The 18,524-nt window shown below is 53.0% G+C and overlaps 1 protein-coding gene across 12 annotated transcripts in view; it reads left to right on the top strand.

Annotated features, from left to right (window-relative positions):
- PLEKHG4 (pleckstrin homology and RhoGEF domain containing G4) overlaps positions 1-12,936 on the top strand; it is a 94,256-nt gene extending 81,320 nt beyond the window's left edge. For 4 of the 12 annotated variants that reach the window (XM_080552605.1, XM_080552608.1, XM_080552601.1 and 1 more), the window contains 9 exons: positions 1,447-2,405; positions 3,938-4,187; positions 5,149-5,238; positions 5,544-5,768; positions 6,552-6,722; positions 6,901-7,114; positions 7,696-7,812; positions 7,896-8,159; positions 8,906-12,936. In XM_080552605.1, the coding sequence (XP_080408731.1) occupies positions 1,447-2,405; positions 3,938-4,187; positions 5,149-5,238; positions 5,544-5,768; positions 6,552-6,722; positions 6,901-7,114; positions 7,696-7,812; positions 7,896-8,159; positions 8,906-9,234 (2,619 nt within the window). In that variant the 3' untranslated portion in view covers positions 9,235-12,936. The remainder of the gene's footprint in view (positions 1-1,446; positions 2,406-3,937; positions 4,188-5,148; positions 5,239-5,543; positions 5,769-6,551; positions 6,723-6,900; positions 7,115-7,695; positions 7,813-7,895; positions 8,160-8,905) is intronic. The other 8 variants (XM_080552602.1, XM_080552609.1, XM_080552607.1 and 5 more) reach the window with 7 other exon arrangements.
- The last annotated feature ends 5,588 nt before the right edge of the window (positions 12,937-18,524 follow it).

The raw sequence follows: 18,524 nt of genomic DNA, 5'->3' as shown, positions 1-18,524 counted from the left end.
TGTCCCGATGGGGATGCAGCAACTGCTCCACATCTGTGTAACACGTGGGTGTTCTGTTCCTGACGTCCACGGCCCTCTTCTGCATGCCAGTACGTGCTTTAAGCTCTCGGAGCGAAGGCTGTCGGAGCGGTTGGATGCCCACCTCTGGCTGTCAGGTGGGAAAAGCTCCGAGGCTGACGCCTTCGTTGCCGGCACAGAGCGCGGCTGCAGCTTCTCAGCAGAGCCACAGCAGCCACGCGGGGCCTGGCAGGTGAAGTGCCGGCTGGTTCACCCCCGGGGCAGCCCGTGGTGTTTCTGCACGCACGCAGTCTGTGGAAGGTGCTGGGCAGGCCTGTCCGGGGGTTTTCTCTGCCTTCTGCATCAGATTTTAACGAATAACTCTTGTGTTTTCGCTGGTGAGCAGCGAAGCTCCCTGCGTAGTTAAACCCTGTCATCAGCCATGCTTGGTAGAGAAAACAGTGACTTCAGGCTGGAGTAATTCAGATGTTTGCCTTTCCCCTGGCACCCAGCATACTCTGCCATTGTTTGAACCCCATGGTTGTCTTTTTGTCGGTGGTCTTGGTGCGCTGTGTTGCCTTGGCCCTTTCCTGCCGTGGCAGTAAGGCGCCCCTGCCCTGCCTCTGTCCGCGTGGGCAGCGTTTCGTCCCGCTCCTCTTGTTTGACCGAGAGGGCAGAGCTGTATCAGCGAGGCCTCGTGGGCATCGCTCGTAGAGCTAAGCCTCGTGAAACAGCTTCCAGCATTCCTGTAGTACCAGAAACAAAGTGCTGAGCTCGGTGCTGAGCTAACCAGCACGAGCAGGTAACGCTGCAGCAGGCAGGGCTGGGCAGGGCGCTGACTCCGCTCGGGCGACAGCAGACGCAGAAAACGCTTGGGCTGCAGCTGAGCTTGTGTGGTCCCGGGTTCCCATTGCTGTGGGGATGGGTTGGGGTGACCACAGAGCCCAGCTCTCCTCGAGCCATGTGCTGTGCCCTGTCAGCTCCAGGGAAACTGCCCGCGGAGCAGCAATCCGCTCCTGGTTAGCTGGCTCGTGCCCCCTCCACCACGTCCTGCTGGGAGCAGGCAGGATGAGGCAGGAAGGGGAGTTCCAGGTTTCATCCCGAGCAGGGCTGTGGAGGTGTGTGAAGGTTCCTGCAGTCTCGCCAGCAGCTTCCCCTGGGATCCCCTCCCCAGGGAACACGTCCGGCAGCGTGGGTGCTGCCGGGGAGGTAGGGCTGCGGCAGAGCAGCCGGCACAGCTGAAGCCCTCCGCATAAGGAGCTGTTTGTTTTGCTGAATTGTTAATTCAGCCCCAGTGACAATAGCAGCCCCCCCTCCGCTCACACTCGAGGAACTGCGTTGGCCACACACTGATCCTTTCTCTCGTCTCACGCTTTAGGCACCGAGCCGGGGTTATTCTTCCCCGAGTGCCTCTGACTGGCTGTTGCCTTTTGTTCTGGCTCCCTGCAGGCGTACGAGTGGGCCTTGGAAGGGATGCGACACCTCGCCTGCATCAGCATGGAGGACTGCAGCTCCGCCGAGCACTGCGCGGGGGTAATCAAGTGCCTGGAGAGCTACAAGGGGCAGCACCCGGACATCAGCGATGCCCGCTTCCAGGAGATGAAGGAGCTGGCCTGCGAGCTGAAGAGCGACAAGGGACTCAAGCAGTGGAAGTTCGCGTGGTCCAAGTGCCAGGAGACCAAGCTGGTTTTTGAAAAGAAACTGGAAGCAGCCTTGAGAACCAGGAGGTCGCTGCTGGCAGACCGCAAACCAGCCGCGGGGGAGCAGGCGCGGGCTGGCAGCGGGGCCGGCAGCGAGGCCGGCAGCCTGTGCCACCGGAGGCACTCCGAGGGGGCCGCCCCCGGGCCGCACTGGGACAGGACTTGCAGCACACCCCACGGCTATGGCAGGCCCGGCCGCTCTCCAGGCTGGACTAAGGAGAAAATCCCCTCGCCCACCCTCAGCTGCCCTGGCGATTTCGGTGCTGGGGACGAATTTGCCTGCCAAGCTGCGCTCGGTGCAGGGCCCCACTCCGGCCGAGTTTCTTTTGGAAGCGGGGCCGCCAAGTCGCCGAAACTGCCCGAGGAAAAGTCAAACCTGGAGAGCATATTGGAAACCCTGGAGGTGAAGCCGTCCTGCGCCTCCACTCCAGCCTCCGGGAAGCCGCCTCCCAGGAGGATGCTCCGCAAGGCCCAGAGCTTCGACCTGCCCTGCGGTGAGAGCCTGTGGTCGGGCTGCCAGAGGACGCTGAGCGAGCCGGCCAGGTACGGCAACACCGGCGTCTTTATTAAGGGGCTGGAGGTGAGCAGCACGGAGCTGGTGGACAGGACGTTTGCGCTGCGGCAGGGCGCTCACAGCTGGGCTGCAGACTGCCTGCTGGAGGGACAGAGGGGCTGCGGCTCCGCGACCGAAGCCAAGAGCTGGGGCAGGTGAGTGAGCGACTGTGGTGCTTGGCGCTGCAGCCTCGGGGGGGAAAAAGGGAAAGGAGGTCTGCTGTCCTTCCCCCACAGCCTCTGGAGCAGTGTTCCTCTGAAAGTGGGGGGAAGAGCAGGAGAAGGGCTCGCAGCGTTGCCGACCTTGGGGTGTGAGGGTCCGCAGCAGTGCAGTTGTCCCCCTGCGCTTCTGGGGGGGCTCTGCCCAGACTGGGGGGGGGGCACATCCCTGTGGCAGCTGCTTCGCAGGTAAGGGGGGTGTTTGTGTTCACCCTGTGGGGCTGAGACCTGAGCGACCACCAGCTGGCTTTTGTTTTGGTCTTTCCCTTCTCTTAGAGGATCTTAACTGTGTTGAGCGCTGCAACATGCCCAGGGATGGGAGCTGCTCCTGAAAGGGAGTCGCCAGGCAGGTCTTTCAACTGCTCTCATTGAGAAAAGATTGAAAATAAAAAAACACTTGCAGATCTCAGAGAACTGAGAGCCTGGGGCGATCCCTGACAGGGCGGTGCTGGGAACGTGGTCAGGGAACGTGCGTGTACACCAGTGGCTGTGGGCATGGAGCAAGTGCACGGGACCCCCGCAGGAAACTTCCCCGGCAGGGAAAGTGCCCTGCAAAGGGTCCACGTGCCTCCCGCACCGAGCTGAGCCCAGCCCTGTCCCCTCAGTGGCAGGAGGCAGTCCTGCTGTTCGGCCAGCCAGAGGAGCTTGCGGACAGCCGGGACGCCGAGAAGAGAGGCGCACGTTGGCAGTAGTTATGGGCAGTGCTGTACTGCCTCGCAGTGGAAACCTGGTACCTAGGAGCGCTTGTCTCAGAGCAGCGTGGAGCCACGCGTGCTAGGAGGTGTTCTTTTCTGATGACCCGATAGGAAGCTCACTTCCCACCGGGGCTGAGGCTTCCCTCTTAAAAGCAGAGTGCACGCCTGCTCCAGCTGTAGCCAGCGGGCTTCCGGCTTAGAGCAGAGTCAGAGCAATTCCCTCCTTCCCAGCCAGAGCCTTTTTCAGCACTTCCAACTCCTTCTGGCCCTCTTGCTCCAGGCTGCAGCCCCCTTGTTTGGGCAGCCCTTCCTCAGGGGCTCCAGCCCGACAGCGGCTGCATCCAGAGCTCCTGTTCCCCCAGCGTTAGCAGTGCCTCCCACAGCACGCAGTCATCGGGCTGACGCCTCTCAGAAGTCACTGGGATTTCTGCTTTCCCTCGTGTTTGAGGAGCACGCTGACTTTGGGGGCGTCTTGTTGTGTCCGGGAGCCGGGGCTGGGTGAGCCCGGGGACGTGTGTCCTGCCGAGGCCGGGTCAGGGCCACAGCCAGAACGGGGCTTCCCTTCCTGAACAGAAAAGCCAGTTGTGTTCCTTGGGTCTGCGCAGGCTCTGTCAGGGTCAGCTGTCACAGAAAGCTGCAAATCTGAGTTCGGATGGCACTAAGGGGTCACCTCCAGGCTGGGACCCGGGGAGAGCTTCTCTAGGGACAGCCCAGATGCTGCCGCAGCGCAGCTGTGGTCTGCGTCCCTTCAGGGCCGAGCGTTCCCTCTTGCAGCAAGCTGCGGCACATCATTGACGAGATGGTGACCACGGAGCGGGAGTACGTGAGGTCGCTTTGCTACATCATCGACAGCTACTTCCCCGAGATGGAGCGCCTCGACCTCCCCCAGGACCTGCGTGGGAAGCGCAGCGTCATTTTTGGGAACCTGGAGAAACTCTACGACTTCCACAGCCAGTACTTCCTGCGGGAGCTCGAGAGCTGCTGCAACCACCCGCTGCGCGTCAGCCACTGCTTCCTGCGGCACGTAAGGCATCGGCACCTTCTCCTGGGGTCGGGCTCCTCTGTGCTTGGCTCCTGTGCTTTGCATTTGGCCGCTTGTCTGCGTGCTGCTGGGCTGTGGCTCTTTTCGGGAGGGGAGAAGCGCCCTGCGCTGGCTCTGGGGACATGCGTTGGGTCGCTTTGAGGCTGTAGGAAGGGCACGAGGTCTCCTCGTGCGTGGTGCTTGTGTGCACGTGCTGAGCCGGAAGCGGCTCTCTGGGTCAGCCCGGGGCTGCGGGGGATCTGGTCCTGTGGTAGCTGCTATGTTCTGCTGCCTGGGAGGTGACAGCTTCACTCTCTGCCCATCTGCATTCCCTCAGCTGCCGTTGTAGCCGTGAGGAAGGCTGCTTTGTGCCCTGCCAGCTCAAATGCTGGGCCCGTGTCTGCTCTGTGCTGCTCCAGGTGGCACTGCGATGGCTCTGTGAGGCTGAGCCCAGGCAGCAGCGGCTGCTCTTTGCCTTTCCTGTTGTACTTTGCCACCAAGAGACACTGCTGGGGCAGCAAAAAGCTGCTCCTTAAAGCCCATCTGCTTCTTCAGGGGCATCCCTCGCCTTGTCTTCTGTCTGTGGCATCGCTGTGGAAGGACTTTGAGCAGAGAGGTGCAGGAGGGGTTGCAAAGAGCTGGCAGGGAGAAGCACGAGGCACCAGTCTTAAGCTCAACTGCCCCATGCATGCTTGTCGCTTACCAGGTGGCTGATACCTCTTGGGGTATGTAATGAGCAAGGGGTAGCAGGAAAATGAGCTCAGAAGTCCTAGCTACTGTGGGAATAGGAAGACAAGAACTCACCCTGGCTCTTGCTGAACTTAAAACCGAGTCTTTGCCGACGCCTGTAGGAGGCTCTGGGGCAGCCTGGGAGAGGCAGAAGGATGGGAGTCACCAACCCCGGGGCATGGCTGTCGCTGGGTCCTGGCTCTGCCTTGGCCTCACGTGGGGATCTCTCTTGCAGAAAGACCAGTTCGGGATGTACGCCTTGTACAGCAAGAACAAGCCGAAGTCGGACTCGCTGCTGGCCAGCCACGGGAACACCTTCTTCAAGGTAAATCCCGCTGCCTGCACCCGCGGTTCTGGGGCGCTGGGGTCACTGCTCTGTGCAGACCAGCCCAGCTTTCCTGTTTAAGGTATGCTCAGCGCTGCCGCTGCCTGCCCGGCTCTCTGCACGCGTGGGCAGAGAGGCAGTGAGTGCTTTGGGAAGGAGCCCAGCACCTGGCAGCATCGATCCTGTTCCCTGCAGAGCAATCCGAGTACCCTAGTCAGGAAGCTGAGGCCTGGGGCAGCCACGGTGTCAGTGCCTGCGTGGGGACGCGGGGAGCTGCTGCCCTCACTCTCTGCTCTGGTTCTCAGTTCAAGCAGGTGCAGCTGGGGGATAAGATGGACCTGGCCTCCTACCTGCTGAAACCCATCCAGCGCATGAGCAAATACGCCCTGCTCCTGAAGGACCTGATCAAGGAGTGCAGCGAGGCGCAAGAGCAGGAGCTGGGCTACCTCCGAGCGGCTGAGGAGATGGTGAAGTTTCAGCTCCGGCATGGAAACGACCTGCTGGCCATGGACGCCATCCGCGACTGTGACGTACGTTCCAGTGTCCTCCCTCCCCTGCCCGGGGGGCCAAGCCGCGTTCCTCCCCCCTCCCTAGGTTTGGGGTCTCTGGGCTGTGTGGTGAGCATCCCCTCAAATCCCCTCAGTGGTTGGGGTGCCAGGCTGCCAGCACGGCGCAGCGGGACTGCTGAGGCACAGGGCAAGGCATCAGCAGGGCTCGCGGCCTCCTTGGTTTGTTAGGAGAGGCAGTGAGTTTGCAGGAAGGAATTCAAACTGATGCTGATGCCAGGGATAGGCAAAAATCAGCAAGGTGGGACTTGGAGAGGCACACGAAGGGCAGCACCGGAGGAGGAGAAACAAAGCAAAAAATCAATCTACTGCAGGGCTCAGGGTGGAGGAAGATGGGTCCAGGGCAGGAGGAACCGAGGTGCTCGTCTTCTGACCCAGATGTGCCTGGGCTCCTGGCGGGTTTCTGGCTGTCCTTTCCTCTTGAGCTTTCTCTGTCCCCCAAGAGAAGGGCCAGGCTGATGCCTCCAGTTGGCCCCCCAGAGCTTTGTCACAGATCTGTGCAGGGTGACAGGAGACGGTTGTCTGCGGGCTGGGCCTTAGCTCTGAGCCACTTGTTTCAGCCTGGGGTGGCCTCTAGCCCCAGGGAGGTAGGTTCCCCTTACCTCTTCAGGTGACAGGCAGTGGCCACTTCTTCACCACGCGGGCCACACGTGGGACCCTGCTCTTTGCGTCCAGGCCTGCCTGGCCCTGGCTTCCTGCTGGCTGGGGGAGCTGCCGGGGCCTTACCAGGATGTTCCCCACGGCCAGGTGAACCTGAAGGAGCAGGGGCAGCTGGTGCGGCAGGACGAGTTCACCATCTGGCTGGGCCGCAGGAAGTGCCAGCGACACGTCTTCCTCTTTGAGGACCTGATCCTGTTCAGCAAGCCCAAGAGGATCGAGGGTGGCTTTGATGTGTATATCTACAAGCGCTCCTTCAAGGTAAGGGCAGCTTTGCAGATTGCTCTTGGGCAAGAAGTGGCTCTGGACTTCTCCCTGAAGGTTGCCTGTCTCCTTTCATCGGGTCAGCTCCCTCCCCTGGCCGGCCTGCCAACAAGATTACCCTTTTTGCCCCTGGTGCAGCCCCGGCTGATGCTTTGCTCTTCCATTTTTCTGGCAGACCGCAGACATCGGTCTGACGGAGAACTCTGGAGACAGTGGCCTGCGCTTTGAGATCTGGTTCCGAAGGCGGAAGTCGAGCGACACGTACATCCTCCAGGCCAGCTCAGCCGAGACCAAGCAGGCTTGGACCAGTGATATTGCCAAGATCCTGTGGCAGCAGGCAGCCCGCAATAAAGGTGTGATTCCTTCCCAGGGCGTCTGTGCCGCAAAAGGTGCGGGAGCCCCCTTCAGCTCGTGCTGTCCTGAGTAGGTTTGCAGCCTATTACCAGGCAGCTTTGTGTGGCAAGCAGCCGTGTGCCTGCATGCAGCCTCAGGAGCATGTGCTGGGGTTGGCTGGGTGCTGTCCCTTCCCTGCCCCTTGTCCCAGACACCCTGACAGCTGTCCAAGCTCTGTGCAACTGTAGACACCTGCCTGGACACTGAGAGAAGTGCGAGGTGCTAGCACAGGATTTCCTGCTCTGTGAGAGTGGCTGTGCTTGTGAAAAGCTCGCTGTTCTCCCCACAGCTTCGCTATCGGAGTGGCCGCTTGCCTGGCTCAGGCTGGCTGAGCCTATTCTTCACCCCAGGCTTCCTGCTTGGATGACACTCACAGGTGGCATGGCACTGGGCGCCCGAACCAGAGCAGAGCATGAGGGGCTTGTCTGTGCAGACTCCTCAGGCTGGGGAGCAAGGGGAGAACGGATCTAATGCCGGTAGCTCAGGAGCAGCCTGGCCCTGTTGCAGCATAGCGCCTGCAGGGAGGGTCGGGGCAGCCACGCAGGTGGCTGTTACACACCTTGCTCTTGCCCTTCAGAAATCCGCATGCAGGAGATGGTCTCCATGGGTGTGGGCAACAAGCCGTTCCTGGATATCAAACCCAGCGAGGCAGCTATCAATGACCGTGCTATCGATTACATCATGAAAGGCAGAGGTGAGTGCCAGCCTGCCCTGCCCCCTAGCAGCGAGTGAGCTGGGCAGGACTGACACTCAGGGCTTCTTCATGTTTTGTGGCAGGCGCCAGGACCAGAGCATCAATCGCAGTGTCTCTGTTTGACCATTCCAACCCGTACAAGAGGACGCAGGCGCAGCTCTCTGCTGGCAGCGCCGCTGCTGCGTACGGCCCTTCCTCCTCCTCCCTCCTGGGGCCCCTCAACCTGCACATGTACCTGGACCAGGCTCTGCTGCCAGGCGTCCTGGCCCCCAGGCGCCCCTTTGACGTTGGTGCCTGCATCGAGGAAGATGAGCTGGAGCACGAGACAAGCAGCCAGCCGTCCCTGAGTACGTATGAGCTGCAACGCACCCGGAGATGTGTCCTGCAGCCCAGCCCCTCTGTGCCGTGGGCTCGTCCCCACGGCCTGCTCCCTGCCATGCAGTCACACCAGGCTCCGTGGAGTCACGGCACGCCCTGCCGCACACCCGCAGTGCAGTAAGGAGGGCCCTGCCCTTCCGCACAAGCTCCGTTCCTGCTTTCACAGGAGCAGGCTTGGCGCCGCATACCAGGGCTGCTGTGGCCTTGGAGAGCAGTGCTTGTGCCTCTGCCTGCCTTGCCCCTCTGGCAGGTAGGAGGCGTTACGTTCCTCACTTTGGCCAGCTTGGTCCAGTGACCCCTTGGCTTCCCCTGCGTGAAGCTCTCTGGCCGGTACAGACAGAGGGACGGGAGGAGCAGCGCGTGTCCTGCGGAGGTGTGGTGGGAGCGGTGGTACCAGCGGCATTGCCCGGGATGCCGGTTCTGGGACGGGCAGCTCGGGGTCTGACTGCCCGGGGAGCGGGGCCTCCCTGTTCCTGCCCTGTGCCAGCCCCAGGCAGTCCTCAGTGCTCAGTGCCTCCTGCTCAGTCCCCAGCATCACTGGGTTACCGCGTTGGGTTATTTTGTTGCCTGTGGCTTTAAAGTGGCCCAGGTAGCAGTGTGGCATATCCGTGGGCTTGTGTGAGCAGTGCCTCTGCAAAGAGGTACGTTGCCAGGTGCACGTGGTCATGTAGGCCAAATTCGCGGTCCTCAGAATGACTTTCCTGTCTTCCCCCAGCAACAGAGAGCTCCGAGTCATCGCACTGCATGTCAGGCAGTGGCTCCAGCGGCTCCGACAGTGGCTGTGTCTCCAGCATCCCACAAGAAAGCTTCTGTGAAGACATGGGTTCACCCACTTACATGCCCCTAGGCTCACAACACAGCTCTGCGATGGAGGAGAAACCCCGGTTCACAAACAGCCAGTACATTTCTGCAGTAAGTGCAAGCAGCCAAAATGCTCTCTTTACTCTGCCTGTTACTACCACTGCCTCCTCGGTTCAAGCCACTGCCTCTCAGGCGGGGACTGAAGATGCTGCTTTTGGGCTAGGAGTCGCTGTGGGGAAGTGATGTTTCCTCTCGCAGACTCGCCTCTTCGGGGGCAAGCCAAAGCCCCTGCGCTGTGAGTGCCTCCCCTTCGTGACCAGGATCCCTGAGGAGATGCACTGGAAAGGACCTGCAGGGCTGGAGGCTGCATCGGGAGGGGACGCTGTGCACACGGGAGCTTTCATGCTGCCATGGGCTGGGGTACACGCTTAACCTCCTGGGGGCGAGCGGATGGAGCTCTGCCGCAGATGCTGCTAAGCTCCCTTCTGGGGAGGCTTGGACCTTCTGTGGGGAGCAATGAGGTGGAACGAAGGGAAGAACGGGAGCCTGTTGCTCTCAGATGTCATTTGTTTCTCTTATGTTCCTGAGGGTTCTCAGCCGCTTCCCTTCCCACTAGCTTCTGTCCTGGTGCTGTTGTCCTCTAACCCTGTACTAATGCTGGCTTCTCTCCTCTGCAGAAAGCAGGCCAGGTCACCATAAGTCCCTCGACAATAGTGTGATCCCCTCTGCACACGTATACGGCCTAAGGAAGTGGAGTTGTTGTAAGTAGCCCCTGAAGGGGATTTTCCAGCAGCTCTGAGTGCTGGTCAGGCTTGTCAGTAGCTCTGAGTCAGGAGGACCTCACCCCCCACTTCTCTATGAGAAGTCTCCCGCATGCATTCCTGACCCGTGTCAGTGGCTAGAGACAACCAACTCCCACAGCCAGAGCCATCGCCTTAAATAACAGGTCGGATGCCTCCCTGGTTTGGAGGAGAAGAAACAAAACAAGCAAAAATTATTTTCAGGTAGTAGAGGCTTGAGCTCCACCTAGTCCATGTGTCAGTGTTCAGATGAGCTTCTTTGCTCTGAATGCTACCCAGCTGTCTAACCACTAATCTGTTTCTTGTGGCTATTTGCCGAAATCCTGCTGTTTGTTAGTCCCTCTGAGCTGCCGTGGGGAATCCATGGTATTCTCCCCAAGCTGGATTTATTCCACAGTTTCCTTTGAACCTCCCAAGGAGTCTGTACACATCACCAAACAAAGGAACGTGCTAGGTTATGGTCAGGAAGTCCTGAGGGAGCTGCCAGGTGTTGCTCCTGTACTTACTTCTGGAGGAAGTACTTACTTCTGGAGGTTGGCCAGAAGGTCCAGAAGATGTCTGAGGAAGCTCGCTGGTGATCTGTGTGAGGAGAGATGAGCCCTGACAAGCCAGGCAGCCAAGCAGGGTGGCAGGCCCTTGCAAAGGTGTACTATGCCTCACGCAAGCCAGCCTGCATCCGGCTCAGCTTTTGCTTCTTTCCTCACCAGAGGATTCCGGTCCTTAGGACTGGGCTCCCTTTTTGCAGGGAACAGAGGGCTGTGAGTGTGAGACAGACAGGACTGGGGCTTGGATGGTCACGGCACAGGCCAACAGATAGCGTGAAGGGCCTGGGCCTGTGATCCGCAGGTACTGGAGGTCGTACTGAGCTAAACAGAACCAGCTGCCAAGGTTAAAATTTGGGATCCTGAGCCCCTTCTTGGGACAGGTCACAGGCAGGACCTTCTGAAGTGGTCACAGCTGCAGGGGGGTTGCTGCCCCACTGCTGCTCTGGCAGCAGCACGTAGCCTTTGCGTGAATCCTGAGCCAGAGGCAGCTCTTAGCCCAGGGGAAGCACCTCATTCCTCCTGAGAGGCTCTTCTAGTAAAACATTCCTTCTCCACCAAAACGCAGCTCTGACAAACCGTGGTTTTGAAGTATTTTGCAAAATCACTGCTGGCCAGGACCGAGGGACCTGCAGGTCACAGATCCTGCCGTGTTGTGGGAGTGCAGCCAGTCTAACCCATTGCACGGTGCTGTGTTCCAGGTTTGATTGCCATTTCAAACTCACTGAAGACCCCAGGCCTCTGACCAGCAGAAGGAGACAGTCTTCATCCGTGAAGATACTTTTACACATAATCAGGCTCTTTCAGACAGTCTAAAACCTGACCTCTGGCTGGGGGGAAGTCCCGAGAAGGTTTCTGTCAACTACACTTAATAGCTTTGGTGTTGGATGGGACCTTGGGCATTTAAAATTTATTAGCCCTATATTTATGAGTAATAAGTAACATAGCTGTTTGAAAAAAAATGTATTATTTTTAAAGCTATGTGCTGTACAGATTTTTTGTTACAAGTGACTCTGTTACTGTTTGTTCTCTAAGCTGCACATTTTATAAAGTTTTTGGAAGGGCAAGAAGAGAAACCAAGGTATTTAAGAAAAGTAGCGTAACTTCCTGTTTCAGGGTTATATTGACCTGGAGCTCAAGATTAACGTCCTTCCTTATGTTCTAAATATGTCTATCATAGCAGTAATTTATTTTCTTGGCTTAACACTTCTGTTTTAATAAAAGCAATTTCATTGTTACAGTAAATTGTTTCTTCACATGATTCTCCCAGTGCCTCAGTGCTGAGCTTCTCGCTGTCTTAACCATCTCCCAGCTCTTGCTGACTCTTCGGTCTCCCTGTGCGATTGCTGCGCTAACCATCTGCCAGCCCAGCCGTTGTTCTCATGCGTGAACTCAGGAGTGTTCCTCAGGAGAGGGGCCGGGTCCCCCAGTGGCAGCACGTGGAGGCGTCCCTGCTGCTGGTGGGGAGGCCAAGGCAGAGCAGGGAGCATAGCAGGTGGGTGAGGAGGACACAGCTCGCCTACTCCAAGATCCTCTCCTCCTGGTTTGTGCCACTCAGATTCCAGCCACACGAGGCGTGAGTGACAAAGTTCAGCCTGCAGCGTGCCTTGTCCCAGGGGCCAGGCTGTGCCCCAGGTTTTGGGGTGACGGGGACCAGCCGCTTGCTTTGCCACTGACCTAGCCCCTCTCCAGGTACTTATACTCGTGGTCCATTCAGCGTTGCTTGTTTGAGTAGGTTTGGGTGGTGGTGGCATCTGAGACCAACAGCTTCTGAGTATCTAGGTTTAGCGTAACGCTCAACCTTCGACGCATATCGTCTTAAGTTGCACAGTGTAACTGCAGGATAAATGTGTCCTGTGTCCCAAAGTTGCCTGTTAAGGCCGAGTAACATCAAAGCTCACTGCGGGGCTGTGATGCTGGCTTGGAGTTCTTGGAGGAAAGTTGAAGATCAGCGTTTTTTTGGAAGCTGCAGTTACTGCCCAGCTCCTGCTTACTCCTGGTTTATGAAGTGCTGTAAATCAGCATCCCCCAGAGGTGAGAGAAGCGGTGTCACATTTGGCCTTTATGGAGCAGGAATTTATTCAACTGCAGTTTCGCCTGTAGCTGCTGCTAGGGTGGAGAAGCTGCTCGGCCCCCACAGTGCATTGCTGTAGTCTCAGATGTAAACCCTCATAGCCACGTGAGTTACCCTCCGCCTATAAACTACGTTCATTCAAATCTGGAAATTCCTGTACTGTACATAAAACACTTGTTTAATAAGCTGAATGTTTCTTAAAATGTGTTCTTTTTTTTTAGACAGCAAATAGAACACAGTTGACACCTTTGTACAAAATTGTGTGGGAAACAGTTGCACAGGGAAGATTTTAGAAGTTACTATTTTAAAATAAGTAAGTTAATGCAAGATTTTGGGCTGTCAAGACAGTAATAGCGCATGTCACAAGAGGGAAAGACTTTACTAATGCGACAAAAGGAACATGAAATTTTCTGAATTTCTCAAAAGGTTTTTACATTGCTGGAAAAAAACAAAACTTTAATGTTTACCTGATGCTGTTTTTTCAGGGTTTGATTGATTTGTCTAATAAAGGTTATTTTCTTTATATGAATCTTGTTTGCATGGTATGTTGATTTCAGTGTGGGAACCTGGGCTGCAGAAGAGGAAATAGGCATGCCTTGAGAAAAGCAGTTGTCCCCAGGGCATCTCTAAATGCCCTCTCAAAATACTGGTGTAAGATTGAAATAATGTTTCCTTACGGCGTTGTTAGGTGGATGAAAGTGATGTTTACTTGCTCTAGTTCGCAGGGTGAGAACAGCGTCAGCTCTGCTCTGCGAAACTGCAGAGATTTTAGAGCAGGAATAGCAAAGTGCTGCGTCTGCACAAAGTGCTTAAAAGGAAACATGAAGTAACTGCTGGAGAACTAAGGTTATTATTCCCCTCCCCCCCCAAAAAAGAAAAAATTGATAATAACAAAGGTGTTAGCAGGAAGAGCGGGTTCTCTTACTCATTTTCAGTAACTAAAGCCACAGGGCAGGGACAAGGTTTTACACAGCTCCTGTCCCAGCATTTTCTAATTCAGGGTGCCAGGGCGTCACCTGAGTGAGAGCTTCTCTGCATCCCCAGGCAGGAGTTAGTGGAACATTGTCACGGAAAACCTGCATGGCCATCTAGGCAGACAAAAACACAGCAGCAGTAGGTGGTGGGTTTTTTTTGTTTGTTTTTGTTTTTTGAAAGCATGTTTTTCTGGTAAATAAACCTAACTCGCGACCCATAAGCGGTAACACGTAAGATAGCTACTTTGCTACTTTGCCCCCTAAAGCTGACAGCTGACAAAGATTCCTAACTAAATGAAGTTACTGTTCAAAAAAAAATAAAAAATAAAAAGCTCAGATGAGATGCTTATCCCTCTCACAAACCACAATGAAAACATTTCAAAACTTTATTAACAGTCTGTAAACTTACATTTTCAAGGCAAAGTATGAGACAGATCTAGCAAGCCCTCTCTGTATCAGTAAATCGAGGCAGCGGCTGTACTTCCACGCAAATGGCAAGGTAAACTGAAAAAGCACAAAAACAAGGTCAGCATTAAACCCCCTGCTGAGTGCAGAACAGCAGCATCACTGACTCCTTGCTGCATATTTCTGAACCACCCTAGAAGTCTTCCACCTACTTTTTGTGGACAACCTTACAAATTAGCAGCACAGTTTTAAACTTTTATTAAGGCTAGACATTACATTAGTCAATTAATGTGCTGGAAAGGACGCCCCCCCCACCCCCCAAATGTAATTTATTTGCAAACAGCTGGGACGGGAGAACCAGCTTAAGCTGAATGCCAACAGTAATTAAAAAAAAAAAAAAGACCCCCCCACCCCCAACATACACGCGCGTGCACAAAAACTCTCAGCCCTACAGCATCACCTGGTGGCGAATGCTACTTACTTCCACCCACTTCAGTAGCTCTTCATGACTCTTTCTGTCCCCTTTAAAATACTCTGTGTTCAGTAAGTCAGCAACAAACTCCTTGGGTGTGAGCTGCTGGGTCTAAAACACAGAACATGACATCGTCATTCCAGCAAGCAGGGGCTCTTGCTTAATAAGGAGCATTAATTACCCTTAGTGGAAACTTCTCAACAGGCAAGCTGCTAAATGCTCCATCTCATTCTCTTGAAGAGCATGAGTTTCTATACCCTGCCACCCCATCGGTGGCCTGGGGAAGCTGAGAAACCACAGCTCATCCAAACTGCCATGACCTTGTACCTACCCAAAGCCTGTTCACAAGGGTCATGATCTTGGCTGTGATTTCCTTGGGATCCTTCTGCCTTATTGAGTCCAGGATGACATCAGTCAGGAAAAAGTGGCACTTCCTGGCATAGAATATCTCCTCACGCGAGAGAGAAAAGCAAAGAAAAACGATATCTACAAGAAACAGTTCAAAGAACACAAAAAAGGATGTAGTTACAGCATTCAACATTTCAGTCATCCAACCTTTGGCTTCTTTAATGCCTTTCCTGTCCAAGGTTTTACTGCAATGGAGTCCTAACAGCCAGTTTTCAAACCTGAGCTCAACTTCAGGGTTTGCCCAAACAAAAACTGAATATAGATTTCAGGATATTCACCTTGGGCTTTGTTTCATTTCTTTTCAGCTACATTTAAATGCATGTGTGTTCATACACACGTTATTGGTTTACACACGCACACGTGCACAAGTAGTGCATGGCACTGTTGGCCACAAGGCAAGCACAGGGGCTCACGCTGTCCACCAGGAAGACTCATGCTCACGCTCCAAGAAGTCTCAGCTGGAACTGGTTTCCCGCAGCACCCCGATCACCTTCGCAGACAGGACACAGCAGTGCTCTTGTGCCTGCCCATCTCCAAAGCCTAATGTCTAGCCCTTTTCCCAGCAATGCGGGAGACACCTGGGATCGGTACCTGGGATCTCACACAACAGCACCAGGAAAGGGCCACTGCACTATTCTGCTACAATATTTTTTAAAAATGTATGTATGTGTGTGTGTATATATATAATATATATATATATATTTCACATCAATAAACAAGTATGCAATAGACTAGGAGGCTGCTCTTCACTCTTGCATATCCTTGAACAATCTGTAACCACTGGGATAGTGAGTTTACTGGTTTTCCTCTCCCCCCCCCCCCCCCCCCCCCCCCCCCCCGGTTCTTACCAGTTCTGTAGCCCTGTAACAAATTCAATGCATTAAAGAGCTTCACTGAGAAATATTCAAGACACCTGCAAGGTTAGGCAGCTGCTGTCCTGCTGCTTTGAAGAATTAAGTCTTAGCAGTAGTTAAGCTGCGATAACCCTAGGTAATCAGACAGTCAGACCTGGCAACGAATCATGACAGAGATAATACTAAAAACTCTGCAGCAACATCCTATAGCCATTCACATTTCCTTACCTTTGGGTAGTGCTCGAGTGTTTGAATTATCCAGCTGGGTGCCATCCAGCAGAATGCTATAAACAACACTCTCTTCATTGTATGTATGAAAGCCATCACTGCCTAAAACTGGAGGATGTTCAACTTTAAGAATCAGCCCTATATTTCTGTGATCTTCCAGAAGAACACGGGTTTGTTTACTGTCCATTGTTTCTGTGAATGAATACAAGCTGAGTTTTATAGCACAGCCCATGCAGAAGTACTGGGATAAACACATTTGTTCTTTTGTAAGTGCGACCACAAAATTGTCATCTCGTTAAAGTTATGCCCTTTTTTGTCTTCATTCTGTCATGAGGTTTTGCCAGGAAAAGCGAAATGCCAATAGACAGAAGATGGCAACTTTTACATCAAATAATTTACAATCTGAAGTATAACATTACAGGTCTTCTCTACTTCCCTCTTTCACAGGGAAAATTCAGAAAAAGTAACCATTACGCACTGCTTAACAAAACCCAAGCATAATTTAGTCCGGGATTCTTTCAAGGGATATGAAAGAGGTTTTTTTATAGGAAAAAATAATAATCCAGCTTGCACTGCTATAGTAACAAAAACATTCACAATCATTATTAATACATTTTGCTTTGCCAGCAATTCTGTGAAAACTCACAATGTTGCCCACTGTGGAAGTGGTACAGGGTAAATCACATCCTTTTTGGGGTGATGGGAGAAGTCTTGGACTGGGACTTTCCACTGAGGTTTCCTGAGCTTGCATTTAGTATCTTGGCTATCAAACATTTTTAACTCCTACACATGGCTGTGGAAACTTCTGGGTTTAACATAAACTCAGCCTTTGTGCTAAATTACAGGTTTCTCTAACTCGGTCTGTGCCCAGTGATCTCACTGGTTATAGTGGACTTTATTCAGCTCAGTTCACACTAGTAGTATGGATCTGTTGTTAGACCCTACATTTGAAACCCTTATAAAACACGTAAGGTTTCAGTTTTTTTCAGGCTCTGGTGACTGAACCATTGCTATCTTTGTACAGTGCCAGCAACTCCAATAAAAGTACTAATAAAATACCACATATACCTAAAAAAAGAGTCTGTTAGCAAAACCTATCTGAATGGTGAAGACAATTCAAAAGGCCATTCAAAATATTCTCAGGATCTGAGGATGTCAGGAGAGGACTGAAGCACATGAAGTCTCCTTATTCGCTGTAGTCCCAATATCTAACTAGGATCCCAATTTTTGTGCCTTTACCAACCATTAATAAACTCCAAACATCTCAAAAATGCAGACGGATAACTTAGGCACACCAAAACAGCTTCACTGTTCATTGCACAGCTATAAGGGCAGAGTAACAAGGAGACAGTTAAAGTACAATTCATTAACACTAGTGGATCAAAAAGCTGCTCCACCTTTCTGGCAAACACACTTTTAGTATCAAACTCTGCATAGATAGGTGATTAAAAAAAATCCACCAGTCATAATCAGGCCCTTGCTTAGCAGCTGGCAATCAACTTACTGCCTTTTATAGGGATGAGTTTCATCTGCAAGCTCTCGTCTCTTACTTCACTGGGTAAACTTCCTACAGGCAGGAGAACAAGAAAAAGGCTGAGACCATCGCTCTGAAGTTCAGCAGCATGATCAAAGTATCTTATTTATATAAAAGTGATTCAATTAATTACTCCCCTCATTTTTGAAAACGGTCCCAAAGTAATCATTTACCTTCTGCTTGCTCCCTGTTTATGTTCTCCATATTTTTTCCTATTGTGGAAGTAGTTTTTATGGTGTTGAATTTATATGTTCCAGCACTTGGAGTAACTGGCAGACTCTGTCTGAACACGTATTGGTCCAGCTGCTTTCCTTCAGCCCCGGCTTCATATTGGGTAATGGGATTGTTTTCTTGAGTTGTAAAGCTTATTTTCCCAGGAGAACAAGCAATAGAATCTTTGATACCTCTGTCCTTTTCAGGAGTGTTGTATTGAGATACGCTGCCTGTGACGCAACCATCGGATATTTTTACGTGCTGAGAATCACATCTCTTGGAGTTCAGCATGTCCCATCGCTTTACCAGGGAAAGTAATTTCTGGATGTGAGTTTCTGAGTCTTTATCTTCTTCTTTCTTTGTTAAACTGCTTCTTATTTCCCTCTTCTTTGGAGGGCTTACTGAAAGTAAGCTGGAGTTTACCATACTGTGTGAGGATTCTTTGTATCCTCCAAGTGTATTCCTTCGCTTTGTCCCCCTAGCCCATGATACCATTTTGGAACACTTTGCCTTCTCCCCATTGGTATCTTGCTTTCCCGTCAGATCTCTTATATTGCTCCATGTATTAACATAGTGTTTACTAGAATCCACAGTTGCATATGGATACACCTAAAATACAATGAAGTGTTGTTATTTCTAATTTATATGGAAGGAAGTGTAAGTCTTGCCTTTCCTAATAACTGATATATTTTTTTCATTCTACTACAAGCATTTAAGGACTGAGTTCTTAATCTCTGGAAAATATTTTCTCACTTCTATGCTGGATGCAGTACCTTAAGACTCTCCAAACACTGCCCTGACAACTCAGCACCAATGCTATGTTGTCCTGTGTCACCTTAGTTCCAGTCACTGAATTCAGCAAAACTTGAAGAAAGAAACTGAAGTGGCCAAGGCACACAAGCAGGACCAGCATCTCACTGTCTCTGCTACTGTTACAACTGAGAAAAATGCAGTTATGTGAACAAACAGCAGAGCATTCTGCACGAGATGGTTTGGCAAATTAAAGATGTTCAGCTGCTCTACCACCTG

The sequence above is a fragment of the Anser brachyrhynchus genome, assembly GCF_964034855.1.
Source record: "Anser brachyrhynchus genome assembly, chromosome: 12".
NCBI classification, from domain to species: domain Eukaryota; kingdom Metazoa; phylum Chordata; class Aves; order Anseriformes; family Anatidae; genus Anser; species Anser brachyrhynchus.
Note: the sequence above shows the minus strand (reverse complement) of the source record. Positions and strands in the feature narration are given on the sequence as shown.